This window comes from Eufriesea mexicana, unplaced genomic scaffold, assembly GCF_001483705.2.
Source record: "Eufriesea mexicana isolate 0111107269 unplaced genomic scaffold, ASM148370v2 scaffold474474835, whole genome shotgun sequence".
In the NCBI taxonomy this organism is placed as follows: domain Eukaryota; kingdom Metazoa; phylum Arthropoda; class Insecta; order Hymenoptera; family Apidae; genus Eufriesea; species Eufriesea mexicana.
The window spans coordinates 362188-381503 of record NW_016907960.1 but is presented as its reverse complement, the minus strand read 5'-3'; the positions used below and the strand labels follow the sequence as shown (position 1 = coordinate 381503).

Here is a 19316-nt window from a genome sequence, read left to right as displayed (position 1 = left end):
CCTCCCTCCCTCCCTCCCTCGTCCTCTTTCGTTCTCCGGATCTCCTTTCCCGGAGTGTATTTTTTCCCTCGGTGGTTGCTTTCACCCCACGGAGCCCCGAAGGCACGCGTATGAATTCGCTCGCGCGTAACAGTGAGCTTCCGTAATATAATTGTTAATGCGCTGATGGGCCTCGGGCTGCGGCGTTTACGCGTCGTACGCGCCGATACTCGCCGCTGCGCGCGGCCTCCGTGTGCTCGCCAACCCCTTACGTAAAAATAGATCGGCCGTTACCTTCCCGTAAACGCTCGCTTTCAGCCGAGGAACCGGTGAAAACTCGCGAGGCGTTCTCGCGCTCCGCGGAAAAACGACGAACGAGCGACGAAGAGACGATCGCGGCCGGGGTACGCGATTTAGATTGCGCGACAAAATGACAGCGTAAGGACGGGGAAGGAAAAAAACGGTGAACAATGGCGGTGACGAGGCTGGTAGGGAAGTTGGCGCGGACGAAAGCCGGCCATAGCCAGAGGGGTGCATTTCCCGGCTACCTGGCCAAGCGTGCAACCGGTTGCTCGCGATGTTCCCGAGAAGCGGGTGGAATATTCCACGAGAGGAACGAAACGCGACGAGTTATTTATTCCAGATTCCGGATGAGCAACGATTTATCGGCACGGAGGATCGCGGTACTCGGAAAGACAGTTTGGTCGAAGCGCACGGGGCCCATTATCGCGAAGGAAAGGCGCGGACACGGTATTTCGAGCATCGGCGTCGTTCGAACGGCCGAATATTCGAAATAGCCCGAGAAGACTCGACAGCCAGGAGAACGGGTAGAGACGAGAAACGAAAGAGAGTACCCCGGTGTACCGACCTAATCGCGTCTCGCGATAACGCCGTCGCTCGCGATAAATAAAGAGCGTAAGAAATGCCATTAGGGTGGCTCGCGTGCTGTGTCTCGCCCACGAGGGCACACGTACGCGCGCGTAACCCTTCGGCTGGCTCGTGTACGAGTCGCGCAGGCACAGAGACGGCGACGCGAGAAATTTCGTTGCTGCGGAATTTAGATGAAATTGCGCGAATTACTTGAGCGCCCGGTGCGCGCGTGTGTGCATACGTGCTCGGCTTCCTCTCCTCTTTCTCCGACGCTTTCTCTTCCTCCGTAACCCTATCACACGCGCGCGCGCGCGGCCAACGAATCGTCTCCGCGAAGAGACGCTCGCGAAAATTCTAAGCGCAAGCGGGGGGGGGCGCAGAGTGGCGCGCACAGCTTTGTTCCTCAGCGAGCGAGCCATCGATCCGCTCCGCGTTTCTCGATTCTCGATCGGATTCTCCATCGTCTAGTACGCTAGCTCGTATACGCGTATGCCCGTGCAGAGTTGGGACGGAAACTCGATTCGGGACCGCGTACTCTCGGGGTGGGCTAGAGCGTAACGAAAGCCAGGACGAGAACGATTTTTTCTCGGTGAACCGAGTCGGGTTTAAAAGCGATATTCCCCTGCGAAGCGCGAACGAAACCTCGAATCACGCGAAATTACCCGGCGCGAAAGGCGTAAATAAATAAATGTCCATACGTAACCGGTAACCCGTTATTACGGCCGGTGTCACCCTACTCCGGCCCGGTCGGTCACGCCTCGACCCTCTCTCTCTCTCTCTCTCTGTCCCTGCGAAGCTTCTCTCGTTCGCGTCCAGGCTCCACGGTAAACCGGCGCGGCGTGACGTCCGTGATGCGGAGATTCGCGCCGTAAGCCGAATTCCGCGGCCATTTCGCCATTTTTGCGCTCGACTATGCGGTCGGCGTTGCGGCTTTCGCGACTCTCCTCTTCCCTTTCCTCCCCTTCCCTACCTTTCTCTTCCCTTTGCGACCCTCCCGACGAAAATACCCGCTCGTTCCTACGCGCCCGAGTACTGCGAGAAATATTCGCGCGTCGCGAGACACCGCTCGTGGGGCAAATTTCGGGATTCGAGGGACGCAACGATAATTCGCCCGGTTATTGCCGAAAGAACGGAGCGGAGGAGGACGCGGATTCGATATCCGAGCGGGCGGGCGGCCGGCACGAAAGACGACGAATCCGCAACCCTCGTAATACGAGTGCTCGTAAAGTAGCATTCCCGTGTAAGTCCTTCTGTCGGTCGGTCGACTACCATCTACGGCTTTCTATTATGCATGCGTCCCTTATTGGCAGTAAACGCGCGCTCACCCTCCTTGCGTACCCACCCCACGACACCACCCCAGCCCGCCCCGCAGCTCGTTCTCTTCCGCTCCACCCGGAATTACGGCCGTAAGCATATTTCTAATTATAACGTCGCGAGGAAAGGCCTCACGGACAGACGGAGAATCTCATAAATTATGGAGGAACGAACCGATTCCGCGGGACAGAGAAGGTAGCCTGGAAGAGGCGGACGGGAGACGGAGCAAACTCCTGGCTCCCGGCAAGACACGCGCGTTTCCTCCACGGCATTAGGCAAAACTTGCCGCGCGGAACGCCTAACGCCGGAGAGAGTTCGACGAGAGAAAAACAGAGAAGCCTACAGAGAGAGAGAGAGAGAGTGAGAGAGGAAGAGTGGAGGGAAAATCGAAGCGCGGGATGGAACGGCGGACGGGTAACGCGGGGGATGTTCGCGTTTACGTTTTGATTCGTCGTAACGGGGATTAACGGGCGGTGCAAATACGTTCATCATCGACCGCGCGAAGCGTCCGCGTTTACGCGGTTACACGCATACCGCGCGTATGCAGGCGCGTATATGGAGTGCGCGCGATCCGCTCTCTCGAGCCCATTCGCCGCCACCAATTTGGCATCGAGAATGGTCCATAGTCATTAATGGGTCGTACGCGTTAACGATTATGTTTCGGCTGTAATCATTGGACCGATTGTCCCGATCGTCGCGCTAATAAAGCGTGATGGCCCGGCCCGGTGTACCGTCCGGACATCGATGACGATCACGATCACGTTCGCGATCGCGCCCACGCGTAATTGCTCGATCGCCGTGCCCTGTAACTTTTCCGCTCTGTCCAGCCGCGCGACGATCATTCGTTTAGCGGCGAAATACCTTTTAACGAGCCACGTTTCCCGCGCGTTTCCCATCGGCCGGATCACCACGGGGCATCTCTACTCTGTCCGTTATAGGCGTGCGCGTTCCAAGGGTCGAAGGAGGAAAACGGCGGGCTAAAAGGGGGCCGAGGACGAAGGCCGAGACGCGGAGCTAAGACGTTGGCGGTTTCGCGCGAGGGGTCGCGCAGGTCCTTCGGCGTAATTACGTTAACCGCAACCGCCAAACGCCGGTGTACACGGGGCTCCGTGGCAGGGGTTCGGAAAACGCCCGTAATCCGTAGCGAACCTACTGCCTCTTCATCCACCCTCGACGGTACGAGGACCAGAGCTTCCGGCTGCTGGATACGCGCGTTACGCCTCCTCCACGACGAGTGGCGCGGCAACCGCTCCGAACGGAGATTCCGTGGCTCTCGCGTTCCAGAGTTAGCCCACGACCAAGGTCTAGCTTCGAAGGTCGGAGCAGGGGCGAGGGACGGGGGATGGGGGGAAGGTTGGCCGGAAACACATCCACGCGTTGTCTGAATTAGTAATACCGGCGCGGTCTTAGAGCCGAAGGGACTTGTAAGCTGTAATTGCATTAATCGCGGTGATATTTTGGGCTCAGGTGTCTTCGCGTCCGCTACGGCTCGTTAATAGCCGCCATTATCGTTCTAGTCGCTCGTCGCGGACCAACTACCGCCACTCCGCGACCCGAAACTTCAGTCGTCTCGGAGTTGTTGCCGTCGGGGTGTCCCTCCCTGCCGGGGACCAGCTTCGACGTTTATCGCTACGCCGACAGACGCGACGCGGTGCTAACTTTCGCCGTCGCTTCGCGTCTACGGCGAATAATCGCGGACGCGCGACGCGAGCAAATGCCATACGGGGAAAGAGAAGACGACCGGCAGCTCGAGGAAAAAGGGAGGAGAGAAACAGAGGAGGAGGGATGGGTGAGGACGAAACATTAATCTCTCGCGGTGGCAATATCGGGCCGATGATATTCGAGGCACGAGTATTATAGAGGAGCCGATGTCATTAGTCGGGCCGCGTGTGCGTGTGTGGCCAGGGTAGCGGAGCGAGCGGCGCTAAGCGGACACCCTTGCACCCTGTCTACCGTGTGCGCGACCCCCGATGCCTTCTCTTTCTCCTCTCTCGCTCTGCCGCGCTGTGTCTCTGTGGCTCGACGCGCGCGGTTCTGCGCCGCGCGCGGCCCTCTGTGTCCGACGGTAGTATCGATATGCAGGACCGTGATAATCGATTGCCGCATTCCTCGAGATGGAGCGACGCTGCGCGCTTTGAATACGCCAGAGGGCCCCGATCGTGCACGATGCATACGAACGCTCGTCCCTTGCCGCCTCTCTCGCGCTCTCTCGCGCGGCTCTCGCCTGGCCTCTTTGTTTCCCCGTTCCCTCGCGCGATAGCGGCACGCACTTATGGATATGCATGTATGGACGGAGGCGTGTACCGGCACGCATACGCGAGCGGATTCGCGCGCGCGTCGGCTCTTCTGGATATTGCTTTTTCGCCGCTTCGGCGAATTCGTTACCGGCCCCCCGCCGCTTCCGCCACCGCCGCCGCCGCCACCGCCGCCGATATCGGCTCGCTAACGAGCGCCGCGGAGAAACGCGCGTTTCTCGAATCGCTGTCGTTGCGCGAGGAAAAACGCGAGCAGCGGTCGCGCGGAAGTTGGCCAACGATCGGTATCGAGCACGGCGGCCATCGCGTTCGAGCCTAGCTGTGCTCGCGGAGGTGCAGCAAGGGCCAGAGGAACGCTCGCGCTCGCGCCCCGTCTACCCTTCCCGTCCGCCCCTGCCGCCGCGGCTCGGTTATTGTTCGCGTTAATTGATGCGTTATGTTTGATGCCGTTGTGATAGCCATTGTACGCGGGGTGTCCACTGATAACTGAGTTACCGACTGCGGCGGCCAGAGTGCACTCAAACCTAATTATCTCGGCTCAACTGCGACTGCCGCATTGCGTTGCCTCGCCGATCGCGCGCGCCCAAATCTCTGCTCGCGAACGGAAGCGGGTCTCGACGGCAACTCTGTGCCGCGTGTATCGGAGAAGAGAGAGAGAGAGAGAGAGGGAGGGGGAGAGAGGGAGGGCGAGAGGCAGTGGTCCGCGAACGACGAGGACAAGGAGGCGAGCAGAGGACTCTTTTGTACCGGAAGTTAAGCTACAAAGAGTGCGCGAAAGAGGAAAGGTTGACGTAACGCGAAAGGACGTAATGAGAGCGGAAAGGGAGGGCGGAGGAGCGAAAGAGAGCGAAGGCGTTCGCCCGGAACAAAGAACAAAGCCGTTCTTTCGTGGCGGTGGCCCGCGGCGCGATTAAACCGGCCTTCCAATTAACCGGTCGAAGGTGCTTTCGGGTGCAACCCCGTCGTAAACTCGGCTTGTTTACGCGCCGATTGCGAGGCGAGCCGCGGCGAACGGAAGCTCGCCACGATAAATTCCAAAAATCAATTCCGTTGCCCCAACGAGTCGAGGCTCTTTCGGCTCCAGTCCGATCGCTGCCACCGACCACCGACCACCGCCGCCGACACCACCGCTGCCTCCACCGCCATCACCGCCGCCACCGCAGCATCGCGCAGCACACACGACGAACGTGGAAAAAATGACGGCGTGGACGGTGGCAACGCTTGGCACCGAAGCGACCGAAGAGTAGAGAAGAAGAAGAAGAAGAAGAAGAAGAAGAAGAAGAAGAAGAAGAAGAAGAAGAAGCCCTCGACCGCGCACACGCTGTCTCCGCTTTTTTTCGGCGGCCCTCCCTTTTGAACCAAGAATTCCCATCCGGCGCGGTTCTTTATTGTCCGGCGAAATTTACGGTCGACACCGAGTCGCGGATCCTTCGCAATAATTCGATCGCCGCACAGCGCCGCGACGGCCACGACGTCCCGCGTAGCCGCTTAAAATTATTCCCCAGCCAAGGTGAACGCGACCGGGGAATGCACCCGCCCCGCTATTATAAACGTCGTATTTGAAAACGTATTTGAAAATTCCTCAAATTTTATAGCCACGGTAAATCGAACGATACGATCCACCTTCGTTATAATAACCTTCGATTCCTTTCCGAGGGATACTCGCGAGCGCGCGCGCCCTTCCTCCGCCGAGAGGGTCGCACAACCGCCGCCGTCGCCGCCGCAGGACCTTTCGACCGGCTATTTCCACGACCGCTTGTCTCTCCGCTCTCTCCCAGCACCCTACCCGCCTCGACCACGACCGTTCGTGCAGCAGCTCGGTCTCCTCCGTGGCTTTCCGTGGCTCCGACGACCCCCACGGTGTCCGTACGCGTATCGCAGAAAATTACATTTTGTCGGTTGTAAAGGGAGCGTCGTAAAAATCGTAACGCCGGCGACGCTGACTGCGCGGCTGCACGCCGAAGCGAAATTGCACAGGCCCTCCGCCTATCCGTTGCCCATCGACATTGCTCCACGCTTGATAGACCCTTTGTAAAACGTCATTCTACGCGAGCTTTTATGCGTCCGCTGCCAGCTGAGAGCCGCCGCGGTCTCCGCAGCTTCCTTTCACCCCGTTCCTCCAACTTACTCCCGCGATTCTCTCCTTCGATTACCCCGTCGCCCACTACCGAATCTCGTTTCGTCGTACAACCTCGAGAACCAAAGAGAGAGAGAGAGAGAGAGAGAGGGGGGAAGGAGGCTGACCATACGCGCCTCGTCGTCCCGGCACCGCAAAGCCCCGTAATTAAACTCGGCGAGCGTCTTAGACGCAAAACGTACTCCTCGGTAAGCTTACTCCTTTTCTCTCTCTCTCTCTCTCTCTCTCTCTCCCCCTTCAAGAGTCTCTTGCGGGGCTCCCTCACGGACCGCCGAGATCCGTGGAGCTTTAGGAAGAGCAAGGGGTTCCCTGTGGACGGTCCAGCGAGAAAGGAGTCGCGCCGAGGGTGGAACGAGCTTGGCGCCAAACCATGCGTCTCGCTCCGCTCTCTGCGTTGATGGGTTTTCCGATCCCCGAAGCAGAACCCGCCACGATCCGACGGCCGGTTTCCACCGAGAGCGAAGGCTCTGGTTTCCGGCATCCGCGCCGCCGGCCAGATCGCTTCCACTGGAAACCGGGATGGACAAGAGGAAGAGACCAAGGGGTGGGTAACCGGATGCTCGATGTCGAAAGTAAAGTAAAGTAAACTAAACTAAACTACTCCTTCGCCAACTTGGAAACTTTGCGAAAATTCTTCGCGAAACCAAGATGGTTCGAGCGATCGCGAGGAGCAAGAGGTGAACACGGGCGTCGTAGATGCCGTGCATAGGTGAACGCGCGAAAGGAAATGGCAGGCAGTTAGTCTAACGAGGATTTAGAGGAGCAGCTGCCGGTACCTCGAAGGGTTCGCGGGCTAATGGAGACATATACCACGGAATAAAGCGATCGGTTTTCGGGGAACCGTGCCGTGCACCCACCCCACGCCGTCCATCGCGCGTGTTCCTCGCAGGCGTTTTCGGGATTGATACGTATCCCTACACCGAAATTACGGGGAAAATATGGGAAAAGATCGGCGAGCGGTTCCTCGAGGCGGAGGAACGAGGAAGAGAACAAGGTCGTTCGGAATCGATCTCTCGAACGTGTCTCGGTGGCGGAGGAACGGAATTAAAGGGGTCGTCGGTTCGGTAATTGTCGGCAAATATTAATAACCGCGGCGGGGGCGACAGCTCGCGCGAATTCGACGAGTGCGCGAAAGCGAGAGAGAGAGAGAGAGAGAGAGAGGGAGAGAAAGAGATTGGGAAGGCGGATCGGGAGAGGAAGACGGAGCGAAAGCGGAGCCGAGCTTCGGGCGGCGACTTCGCGAGGGTGAACCCACCGAACCGGTTATACTCGAGAGCAAATACATAATGCCTGGATGATTTTCCACGACGACGAGGGAGGAGCCGGGCGTGATTGAAATTCGTCGACTGGCTTTGACGCAATTACCGCATCTCCGTTCTTCTCGCCGCGGCGTCGCGGGAACGGGTCGCCAGAGCCGGAGCTGCGAGCAATTTCGCGGCAAAAAGCCGAATTTCCGCGCGACTAGCTCGAGAAGAAGCAGCGAATACGCGCAACGGTATACGAATACGCGGTGTATTACCGAGAAAAGGAAAAATCCGCAAAGGCAGCCGGATGACGGAGGGGTGGGGGGTTGCGGAGGGTCAAGTTTCTGGAAAAAATTTCAGGGAATTCGTTGCGAAAGGCGAAGCCTTGGAGGTGCTCGCCGTAAGAAGCCCCTGTTCTCGATATCCTTGGAGAAACGTCGACCGGACTTATTCATCGGCGATCGTTCCCATACGCGTCCACGATTACGCCGGGCCGCGCATAATCGTTCGGTCCTAGTCATATCCGGCTGGCAGAGCCGCTTCGCGGTGCTTCGCGCGTATTACGTGACCGATCCGGTGAAGAATCGAAGGATCCCCGAGTCTCGTCGCCGACTCCTGGCACGCGAGAATCCTTTCTTCGAAGGAGTCTCTCCCTCTCGGTGGTGGGCTGCTCGGCGGCTGCTCGTAGCGTAGAACCGATCCGCGTAAACAATGTGCCCGGCTGGCAATCCTATATCCCGGACGATGGAACGCGGTCGTTCCGGCGCGAGTACGGGCGTGTACACGCGAGGCCGGGCCCTCTCTCGGTCGATAGCGTTAGCCACGCGTGTAACGCGACACCGTATATCTGCTGGTAGATTGGAGACGACGATCGCCGCCCAGGGAGGTCGGCCGTCTTCCACCTGCCATAATTCCATAGAGTCTCTCTCCTACTTCTCGTCCCTTTTCCCTTTTGCCCTCTTGAATTACTAAACGCGTCATCGATCGACAAAGACGCCAGAGACGGAGACGGAGACGGAGGCGAGGCGAAACGCCGGAGAAGAAGAAGGCGAGGGAAAAGCGGAGGAGGACCGTGACGTTGGTGGTCTCTCGAGAGGCATCGAATCGCTCGATTTTCCTTCGCGAGCGAAAGAAGGAAAATGCGCTCGCGCGCTCGCGAATCCGAGCGAAGAGAGCGTAATCTCCGTCGACGAGCACGCTAATCTTCGTGGAAACGTTGGCAGGGGGTGGCGGTGGCGACGGTGGCGAGGCAACTGTGAGACAACGGGGAGTCGAAGGCGACGGTGCACGCTCGGCGAGGGTTGAAATTCCCTTTGCTGGATGTTTAATGCGGCAATCTAGGGGCGTGATAAAGTGCCAAACGAATGCCGAAAGGGAATGGCGAAGCGCGGCGTGCAGCGTGAGTAGCTGCTGGCCGCTGGCACAATGCTGGCACAAGCCATTACATTGTATAAACACGAGCGAGTCGGTCGGTCGGTCGGGTTTTGCGGCAGAGAGAAGAGCCACTCGAACGAAACTGAAACGAAAGGAAAAGAAAAGCGAGCGAGCGACCGCGACTGCGGTCTCCGATTGAAACGCATCCACCCTTCCGGTACTTCTGTCCTTCCTTGCCCTCTCTTCTCACTCCTCCGGCCACTCGATCCGTTCCCCGCTTTTCTCCTTTTTCCATTCCGCCCGGCGAGAACGCCGCAAACATTCCCTTTGCGGCACCGCCGACCACCACCACCGCCACCGCCACCACTCCGACGCGTCTCGTTTTCCGCGTCCCACTCGGAAGCGGGGGGGCCCCACCCACGCCGTTTCCAAAACCGCGTCTCCTTCGGTCCAAGACTCCGCCGCCGTTTCGAATCGCAGAGACGGTCGTGATGGTGATCGTGGTCGTGGTCGCGTGGAGATTCGACGAAGCTTTAGACGAGAGCGATGCTCGTGGATTTAGCCAGCTTTCGCAGCGGCCGTTAAATATTGCAAGATCTCGTAACCCCGTTGCCTCTGCGCCATCCACCGTTCCCCTAACCGTTTTGTCGACGGTAGAGAAGAATAACGTTCTTTGCATACTCGGATTAAAAGGCAAACAGTCCTTTGCTTTTGAAGGGGCGAGGCTCGGGGGGTGGCTACGGGAGGATCCGCGCACGTTTGAAAGGAAATTTATGGGAATTAATATCGGTACCCTCGAGAGGACGAAGACGGAAGCAGCCTAGAGGTAACTCGATTCTAGATGTCTCGGGGACTCGCGGAATGCGACATGCACGGCAGGGAACTTTAAGAATTTCGTTCGAACACTGTCGCGAGAACCCGCTTCCGCCTCGTTCGCGAGCAAACACCGTACCCCCTCTATCTCCCTCTCTCTATCTCTGTCGCCGCGATCGCGAGAGGAATCTTTATTCGAGTTAGGCGAGAGATCCATCGGAAAAAGCGACGCGTCCGGCACGGTCCGCGTGGCAAATGGCCACGAGGTGAAAACGGTCGTATAACGACAAAAAATCACCATTAAGCTGCCGTATGTTTCCCGGGGGGATGCTCCCTGCTTCTCGTCTCGGCGCCGAGGGATGGCATTAAACGCGATAAGCTAAAACAGTTCTGGCCGTGGCGCGCAGCGGGGTTCTCGATGCTCCCTCGATCGGTGTTTCGGATATTCGGGGAAGCCCGGGACGTCGACGTCGACGTCGTCGTAATCGTCGTCTTCGTCGTCGTCGTCGTCGTCGTCGTGAATCGCGGGTATCGATGGGGTAGGCGAGAAAACAGCGGGGTCCCGGAAGGAAAAAATAAACGGAACAATGCTCTGCTTTTAGCGAGGAAAACACGAGGCACGACGGTCTTCGTACGAATACTCAATGAAATTCCTCGCGTATGATATCGCAGCCCGAAACACCGGTTTCTCGTCCGCGAGACGCGAAATGCGAGGTTCCAGGGGCGGAGAGGGGAATAATATCGGACAGGGCAAGGGTGGCTCCGACGCGACTGCGAATCCAAATTATCCGGTTCGATTCGGGGTCTACGCGCGAAAAAGGTCAAAATAGTTTCACCCCAAGAGTAAGAGAGAGAGAGAGAGAGAGAGAGAGAGATGGGGCATATACACGGAGCGAAGACCGGCCGATCGAGCGGGCCATTTAAAAAAATAACCCGGCATTAGAAAGGCTCTGGTCTTATTTTATCGGTTCGGGCCGCGATTACCACGATAACCATCTAGCCGAGCATTTTTATTTTTTCCCCGACTCCGCATCACCGTCGCCACCACCGCCTTTGCCATCGGCACTCGCGGCCATTATATTTAAACGCGATTCCTTCGATTCGGCTACTCCCTTCGTCTTTTCTTCCCCCTCTCTCTCTCTCTCTCTCTCTCCCTCCCCCTCCCACCCGAACAGGCTCTCCGTGGCATGTTTTCCCGGCGAAAATCGGACACCGTGGTGGATCCTCGCGACGAGCGTGTCCGCGAATTCCCATCCCGCTCCGTTCGAGCGGAAGAAAACGTCCGCGGCTAGCTCGTTCCCTCGTTCCGTAACCGTATCGCGTCGGATGGCCGCTGCACGCGCGATCGTCGACGCCGATGGAACGCGTAATCCCGATATCTGTCGGTTTTCGGGCAATAAAACACGCGTCCCATAGCGTGGCAACCCCCGAAAAACCGGCGCTGCCGTGCCACGATAAAGGAACCGCTGCGAGATACGGATCCCCTCGCGTCCCATTCTACTCGAGGAACTTTTGTCGGGTTACGTTATTTTTCCTTCTTCCATTCCGCGCCCGATTCCGCACCCCCGTTTCCGCTCCCTTTTCCGCTGTTTTCCGCCTCTGTCCCCGATGGACGCGCGCGTTGCGTCGCGTCGTGGCCTGGTCGTGGCGGCGTAATTGCCGGTCCTTGGACGTAACGAGCTTCGAGGTCAATCGGCTCCCGTTAACCGACGAACGTGCGCGCGAAATGCGTTATCACGGCGCTGCCCTATCATCCCGCTCCATCGACGATCATACTTACCGATAATATAATATAAATCGGGCTAAATTAATGTATGCCGGTCGTAACCCGACAGCGATTGCTACCTTTAAAACAATTATCCGGGAATAGACGCGTTACCAACGATGCGACGCGATCCTCCCCTTTCGGATCCACCGAACTGGATCGACGCCTCCTCCTCCTTCTCCTCCTCCTCCTCCTCCTCCTCCTCCGCCGCCGCCATCCGCTCCCCGTGCCCCGTCTTTTTTCCTCGTTTTCTCATCGATCGATTCGTCAGGGACGAACACACCGGGTGCACGATCGGTTTTTTCGATCTCGCTCTCCCTCTCCCCCTCTCTCTCTCTCTCTTTCATTTTGTCTCGTCACCGGTTACCGAAGGATTCAAACCCGAGCGGAGAAGTCGAGCAAAACGCGCGCTACTACGGCTATTACGTTTCCCGCGCGCTGGACCGAGTAACCAGATCGGCCGGTTTCGAATGACCCGCGCTCGCCCGAAGAGTAAACATTTTCGTATTGGTAGCGTAACTCAAGCGCCGGTCGCAAGTTTCGTCCCCCTCGGCACGCTTCCGCGGGCCCCGTGGACCACACGCGAAAACGAAACACCTTCGAGGAAACGCTTGGCTCTAGTGGAAAACGCTTCGGGAAGATCGACCGTAATGGAGATTGGGAGTTCGATTTTTATATCTGAATCATCGTTTCACTTTGCAGGGGGGCACGCGTCGCGGAACGCTCTCGATAGTTCCGATCTTCCAGGAACCCTAACAGGTACACCTGCCCGATTTGCGACTGATCATCGAACGCTGTAAATTTTTCGAAATCGTCACAACGTCAAATTATTTGCTCGAATTTCATTGCAGCTCGATTTTTATATCCGAGTGTCCGATGGTCTTTGAAGGGGGGCACGGGTCGCGGAACGCTCTCGATGGTTCCTATCTTTCTAGAACCGTGATATATGCACTAGCCTCTTGGTCTGTGTCTATCCGACAGTCTTTTTCCTCTATTGGAGCTACGCTTCATGGAACGCTCTATGATCCCTTCGAATTTTCCTAGACCCTAACACGTACCCCTGCCCAACTCACGACTCGCCATTGAACGCTCCAAATCTTCCGAGATCGTCACAACGTCGATTCCTCCGTGCCAATCTCGTCGGAGTTCCATTTTTGTATCTGAGCACCCGATGGTCTTTTATCTTTGCAGGGGGGCACGCGTCATGAAACGCTCTCGATGGTTCCCATCTTTCTAGAATCGTGATCCGTGACATATATACTCGCGTCTTGGTCTGTGTCTAGTCGATCGTCTTTTTCCTCTGTTGGAGCTACGCGTCACGGAACGCTCTATGATCCCTTCGAATTTTCCTAGAACCCTAACACGTACCCCTGCCCGACTTGCGACTAGCCATTGAACGTTCTACATCCTTCGAGATCGCCACAACGTCAATTCCTCCGTGCGAATCTCGTCGGAGCTCGATTTTTATATCCGTACACCCGATGGTCTTTTGCCTTCGCAGGGGGGCACGCGTCGCGGAACGCTCTCGGCTCTCTTTCAATTTTTCTAGAATTGTGATCGAGACACGTACCCCTGACGCGATTTGTGACTGGCCATCGAACGCTGTGAACCTTACGAGATCGCCACGAGGCCAATTTTCCTGCGAGAATTTATATCTCAGCGCCCGATGTTCTTTTGCCTTCGCAGGGGGGCACGCGTCACGAAACGCTCTCGATGGTTCCGATTTTTCTAGAACCGTGGTTGAGACACGTACCCCTGGCACGATTTGCGACCGTCCATTGAACGCTCTACATCTTACGAGATCGCCACAACGCCAATTCCTCTGTACGAATCTCGTCGCAGAGACGAGATCATCGAGATCGTTGCCCCCCGCGCCCGGAGGAACGGCTTGTCGAGGCGTGTTTCGTTTTCGTTCGCGTTGCCGTTTTCGTCTAGCCGACTTCTTTCCCTCATCGCGAATCTAAAGTCGGATAAACAGAATCGGGCTCTCGCCGATAACGTACACAGCGGATGTTAATGGGATAAATTAGTTTGTCCTATGGCAACACGCGGCGAGACGAAGCAGACGCTCGGAGACGAGGCGGTGTGGCGAGAATGTTTGGTGGGCCGGAAAAGCGAGGGGACAGCGAAAGAGGATTTTCCCGGGTGTATCTCGCCGGCGGATACCGGCTATCCCGATATCGGATAAAAGAATAATACGTAAAAGCGAAAAGCTTTCGACTTTACGACGTTCCGTGGCGTGGAAGCCTGTCCACGAGGGGTGGTTCGCCCTACGCCGCGTCCAAGGGGATGTTTCCACTGGCAAACTGGATTCCGATGACCGATCTCCATTTCCATATGGGTCACGGAGTAGCACGCGTAGCGAGGAGGGTGGCGAAAAGTTGTCGCCGCAAAATTGATATTTGAACGAGAGCGACCCTCTCGCGGGCAGGGGGTGCGCGGCAGGGGGGAGGGGGTTACGATTGCCACGGCGAGATCGCTCTTCTCGAGCAGTCCTGAAGGATCGATCCGTCCTTCCCGCTACCCTCGGTGTTCGCGAGGCGACAAAAAAGCTCGACGGGGTCGACTGACGGGGTGTGCGAGCGGGCCGCGCGTGTCGTGGCGGAAGAAGCGGAGAAACAGAGAGAAAGAGAGAGAGAGAGAGAGAGAGAGGAGCGGAGAACCGGAAGACATCGGTTCGCAGTTTCGTCGATTAGCCCGAAGGACGGGCTCGGCCGAGCATCGGTTCGAGCCGTCCGAAATTAGCATTCGCACAGGATACACGGTCTAACTACTATCGACGTTCGTCGTCCTCGAGAACCAAAGAGAGAGAGAGAGAGAGAGAGGAGCGGAGAACCGGAAGACATCGGTTCGCGGTTTCGTCGATTAGCCCGAAGGACGGGCTCGGCCGAGCATCGGTTCGAGCCGTCCGAAATTAGCATTCGCACAGGATACACGGTCTAACTACTATCGACGTTCGTCGGACTATAATCGTCCGCGGCGAGCGGCGTGGCCCGAGCGTAATGTTATTCAGCAGACGGCTTTTGTATGGATATCGAGAGAGCCGTAGAGCACAGATGCTGTCCGTCGGTGGAGACCGGGCTGCTCCCGCGTCTCGAGTAGGTGCGTAAGAACCCCTTTAAACGCCGGCTAACGGCTGTTTCGCCCGTTTCGTCCGCTTCGCGCCGGCCCTCGAGGACGTACACGCTCGGCCAAGATTGCGCTCGCGCTCGTCCAGACGCCGCGGTTCGTCCGCCTTCATGAATCGTAATTACGCATTAAGTGCGCGCGGACAGCCTTCGCGACCCTAATCTCCTCGGCCCGCCCCCTGCCCCTCTCGGCTATCCCACTCGATCCCGTCGAAGCGGGGACGGTTGCGAGAGCACGGGCGTCGCGAGGAGCGTAACGAGAATCGTGGAAAGCTGCGTGGAACGTCGGCGAGGGTATATCGCGGAATCGGTAGCGATTCGGGAAGGGGGGGCAGAAAGGAGAGACGAGGTATTATTAATTTTTCTCCAGCGGAACCCGGTCATCGACGGAAGCGGCCGCGGGCTAGGAAGGAGCGAGTGCTGCAGGTGCCGGGAATGGTCAATATAACCTCAAAATGTAAATCATATTGCTATTCCCGGAGGGACCGTTCTCCCGCTTCGGCACGAGAGCGCGTATTAAACGCGAGCCGGGTAAGACGACCGGCCTGTATATTAGTTTCTGCGGGTTTCCCTATTGGATTTGCCCCGTCGCGTTTCCCCCGATTGTTTACGCGGCCGGCCGCTAATTCCCGGAGATAGGCGACGACTCGGAGACCCAGCCCGGAGCGGCTCCCGCCGACGCCGAATCTCTTCGCGCGAGATCTACTCGCGGCGTTCGCTCGCAGCGAAATCTCGACGATTCCGGTCGTGACAGCGGCCAGATCGATATCTGCCCACGGGATCTCGAGGCAGCGTTAAACGTAGGCGGACGCGTCTAGAGACTCCGCGAGTCTTCGACGTGGGTAGTCCACGCGGACAGCGGCCGGAGGATTTCTGATCGAACGCACAGCGGTAGCTGATGTATTTTGACGTGTCCGAGGAGAGAGAGAGAAACCTTGTTCCCTCTTCCACCTCGCCCCCTTCCCCGTCGCCCCGTACCCTTTTTCCGTTCACTCTTCCCAGCGTCCTTTCTCCGCTCGGGGTACCCTCCGACCCGGTGTCCCCGGGTCGCGCAACCCCTACCTGTCCCCTGGACCCGGCAGCCGATTCCCCTTTCGCGGTCTTCCTTCGCGAACGTACCGCACGATTCATCGGCCTACGAACCAACGGCCGCGCCGCTTCGATCTCTCGGCTCCGATTTCGTAACCACGACCGCGGCTTTCTTTCCACCGAACGCGTGATCCACGACGTCCCTCGTCCCATAGCCTACCTACTCCGACGCGACCTTTCGTCCACTCGCTCGTCGTCGTCCATCGTAACGAAACATCGCGACGGCGAAGAACGCGTTGGGTCGTTCTACACCTCCACGAGAGAGAAACGTGGAAATGCCGGGATCGCGTCGCGTATCGAGTCTCCGGACTCGGCGTCGAGCAGTTACACGGCTGTTACGCTGGAGCCGAGGCGGAACGGAATCGCGACGAGCAAAGTCGGCGAGAAGACAGTTCTCGCGGGAAGGCCGTGCACCGTCGCGATCGGGCAAACTATTGACCCGGAGGAACGCGTATCGCGAGCGGTCGTCGAAATCAACCGGCGATCGAACTCGCGAGTACTCGCGGGAACGTGCTCGATCGCCGAATTCGAGGGGGGGAACGACAGTGGGATAGAGGAAGGGAGGGAGCGTGGAAAAGCGACGAAGAGGAAAACGGTCGGGCGACAGACTGGGAATCGTAGGTGGAATTCGGGCCGGAGCAGCCCCGGTTCGGGGCAATTCTTTGCCAGGCTCGCGTGTATCCTTAGTATGCAACGTATGCAGTCGGTTGTTACCGAAGGAGTGGTTTGCCGAGCGGCCAATGGCGAGTGCTCGAGCTAATTCTAGGGTGCCGCAGCCGCGCCATCTTTGCATCATAATGCTGCGCCCCCCGCTTCTCCCTCGTACCCCACAGGCCGCTCCTACCACCGGAGAGAAGTCTGTCCCCCTTCCCACCTTGTCCCACCTCACCCACCCGCCACCGGCGTACTTTGCTTCGCGTCCCTCCTCGCCCTCGCCGACCACCTTCTCCACCTTCTCCACCTCCTCCGCCCTCCTCCTCGTCCTCCACCTTCTTCCACCTTCTCTTCCTCCTCCTCCTCCTCCTCCTCCTGCCCGCACCCTCGCGAGCGCTTTCTCCTTACCCTCCTGTCGCCGTGCACACCTATTCGACAGCGCGGAGAAGACGGCATCTGCACGGGGACTCGGCGAGACGAGGAAACGCGGCTCGCGAGAGGCAGAGAGCGAGAGAGAGGGGGAGGGAGAGAGAGAGAGAGAGAGAGAGAGGGTGTCGGAGAAAGACGGAGGAGAAAGAGAAAAAGAGAGAGAACGCCGCTGCGTCTCGAAACCGCGTTCCTCGAAAGTCGGCGAGAGCAAGAACGCAACGGAGAAAGACAAAGGTGTGTGCACGCGGGGAAAGGGAACACAGGTATACCGGCATCGTGGCTACGTAGAGGGGGCAAAGGGGTTGTCTGCGCCTTGTCTGCCGGGAATCAATCACGTATCAGTGACGCTCAACCGGTGTCCACCTGCCGATCGCGTGGAAAACATCGGTGAACCTGGGTCCGAAACGGTAGAACCGAGCGATACCCTCGACGCCAGTTTCCTCGACCGAGGATCGAGCAGAAATGACGATGCACTTGTGCATCGCTGGCCAAGTCGGACCCCCGTTTCCCCGGTGACGAGACTAATTGGACGCTAACTACCGTCTTCCACCTTAAACACAGGGTAGTCCGTGAAAAGGGAGCTCGCGTCGTTTCCTCGTGGTTCCGCGAAATCCGGCCACCGTGGAAGCGACGACGACGACGACGACGACGACGCTGTGTCGACCGAGGCGTCGACAACAAAGCCCAGGTTCGCGAGAGATCGGAGCCGAAAGTGGCGGACGCGGGTGCGATGCCGGGCAAGACACAATGGCCGGACGCGGCGGCGGTTCGCAATAATGGAAAATAATTAAAGCGGACAGAGGGGGGTGGGTGGGTTCAAACGCGCCGACCCGAGAGGCCAGAGCACGATCGCTCGATCGGCCTTCGTCTGCGGGAACGAGTTCGACCGTGTCGAATGTCTCGGCGTGCGCGCGCGCGCGCGAATTGGAAAATCCGCGATACCGAGATTCCGTGACGGAGGAACGAGCGTCGAAACGAAGAGGGCGAGTCGGGCCTAGTCGGGGTAATACGCGATGGACGGAGCCGAGGTCTATCGAGATAAAGCGATCAAGCAAGCAACGTGGCCAGGCTGACAGCTGCGAGGCAGTCGCGAGAAAAAATTGTTCCCGTTTGCAAATGGTTGCGCGGCGGCGAGAAGGGGAACCGGTTTAACCGGGCAACCAATTCGTAGATCGATCGATAACTAGATCGAGCGATCGATCGACGTCGATCCTCGGGTAGGCACCGTCGACAGGCGCGCACGGTAGCCGACGAGACGATCAGACCCCCGCTTAGACGCGTGTTCGAGGTCCGAGGCCCCCTGTGCTGGCCGTGAAACCCCCCGCGGTACAATGATACGCCGAGATAATTTCGTTGGACTTTGACCGCGCCGGGGTTCCGCCACCTGGGGAACGGGAAGCGCCACCTACCGTCCCGTTAAGTCGTTTTGACAGGTGTCCGTCGAAGTCGTTCCGAGGAGACGCACGCGACCCGAACACGAGGCCGTCCGATCACGGGGTTAACCGGATTTCTTCGTCTTTCTGCTTGCAGTGATGTACCAGAAACGGTTAAAGAAGGAACGGAGGGCACGGAAACGCCTGCAGGAACAACTGGACTTGGAGATCAAGAGGCGCACGCAGCTCGAGGAGGCGTTGAAGGCAACGGGGGCTTCCTCCGAGCAAGTCAGAGCGATTACCGGTAAGTACTACGAGTTCCGAGTGAAAATGGAGCGGGAAAAGAGGCGACTTTGCGCGCGTGCTTGCTCGAGGATTATCGCGATACCGGATACGCGCACGCACACGCGCGTATACGCACACGGGGGGAGAGAGAGAGAGACGAGCAGAAGCAACGCGACGGAGACCGAAAACGGGAGAGTTTCCATCGAGTTCCGCTAACCGTTTCCGAGGCGATTTCTCTCCGTTCTGCCTCCGGGCTACCTCGGGTGATCTCGGAATAAATTAATTAATTCGCCGAGGCAGAGCAAACAGCCTGACACCCGGCGGAATACGATTCCTTACTTATCCCCGGGCCGACGGGAAGATCCTCGCACCACCCCTCTCCGACCATCGTCGTCCTCGTCGACGTTCCGACGATGCTCGTCTCTTTCTCGAATCCACGGTTCGAAACGATAAACGCCACCAGCGGACTCTCTGCATCGGCAGGGGTGCAAAGGCAGCGAGAGGCACACCGCGGCGGCGGCGACGACGTCACCCCTCTCTTCCTGTCACTAGCAAAACTCGAGCGCGAGCTGGAAACCCTTTAAGTGAAATCTCTTATTCCGATACA

The 19316-nt window shown here is 58.1% G+C and overlaps 1 protein-coding gene across 1 annotated transcript in view; it reads left to right on the top strand.

Moving 5' to 3' along the window:
* The window catches only part of dac (dachshund family transcription factor), a 139652-nt gene that overhangs the window by 111028 nt on the left and 9308 nt on the right, over positions 1 to 19316 (top strand). The window contains exon 8 of the mRNA XM_017900441.1: positions 18582 to 18728. Within this exon, the coding sequence (XP_017755930.1) occupies positions 18582 to 18728 (147 nt within the window). The remainder of the gene's footprint in view (positions 1 to 18581; positions 18729 to 19316) is intronic.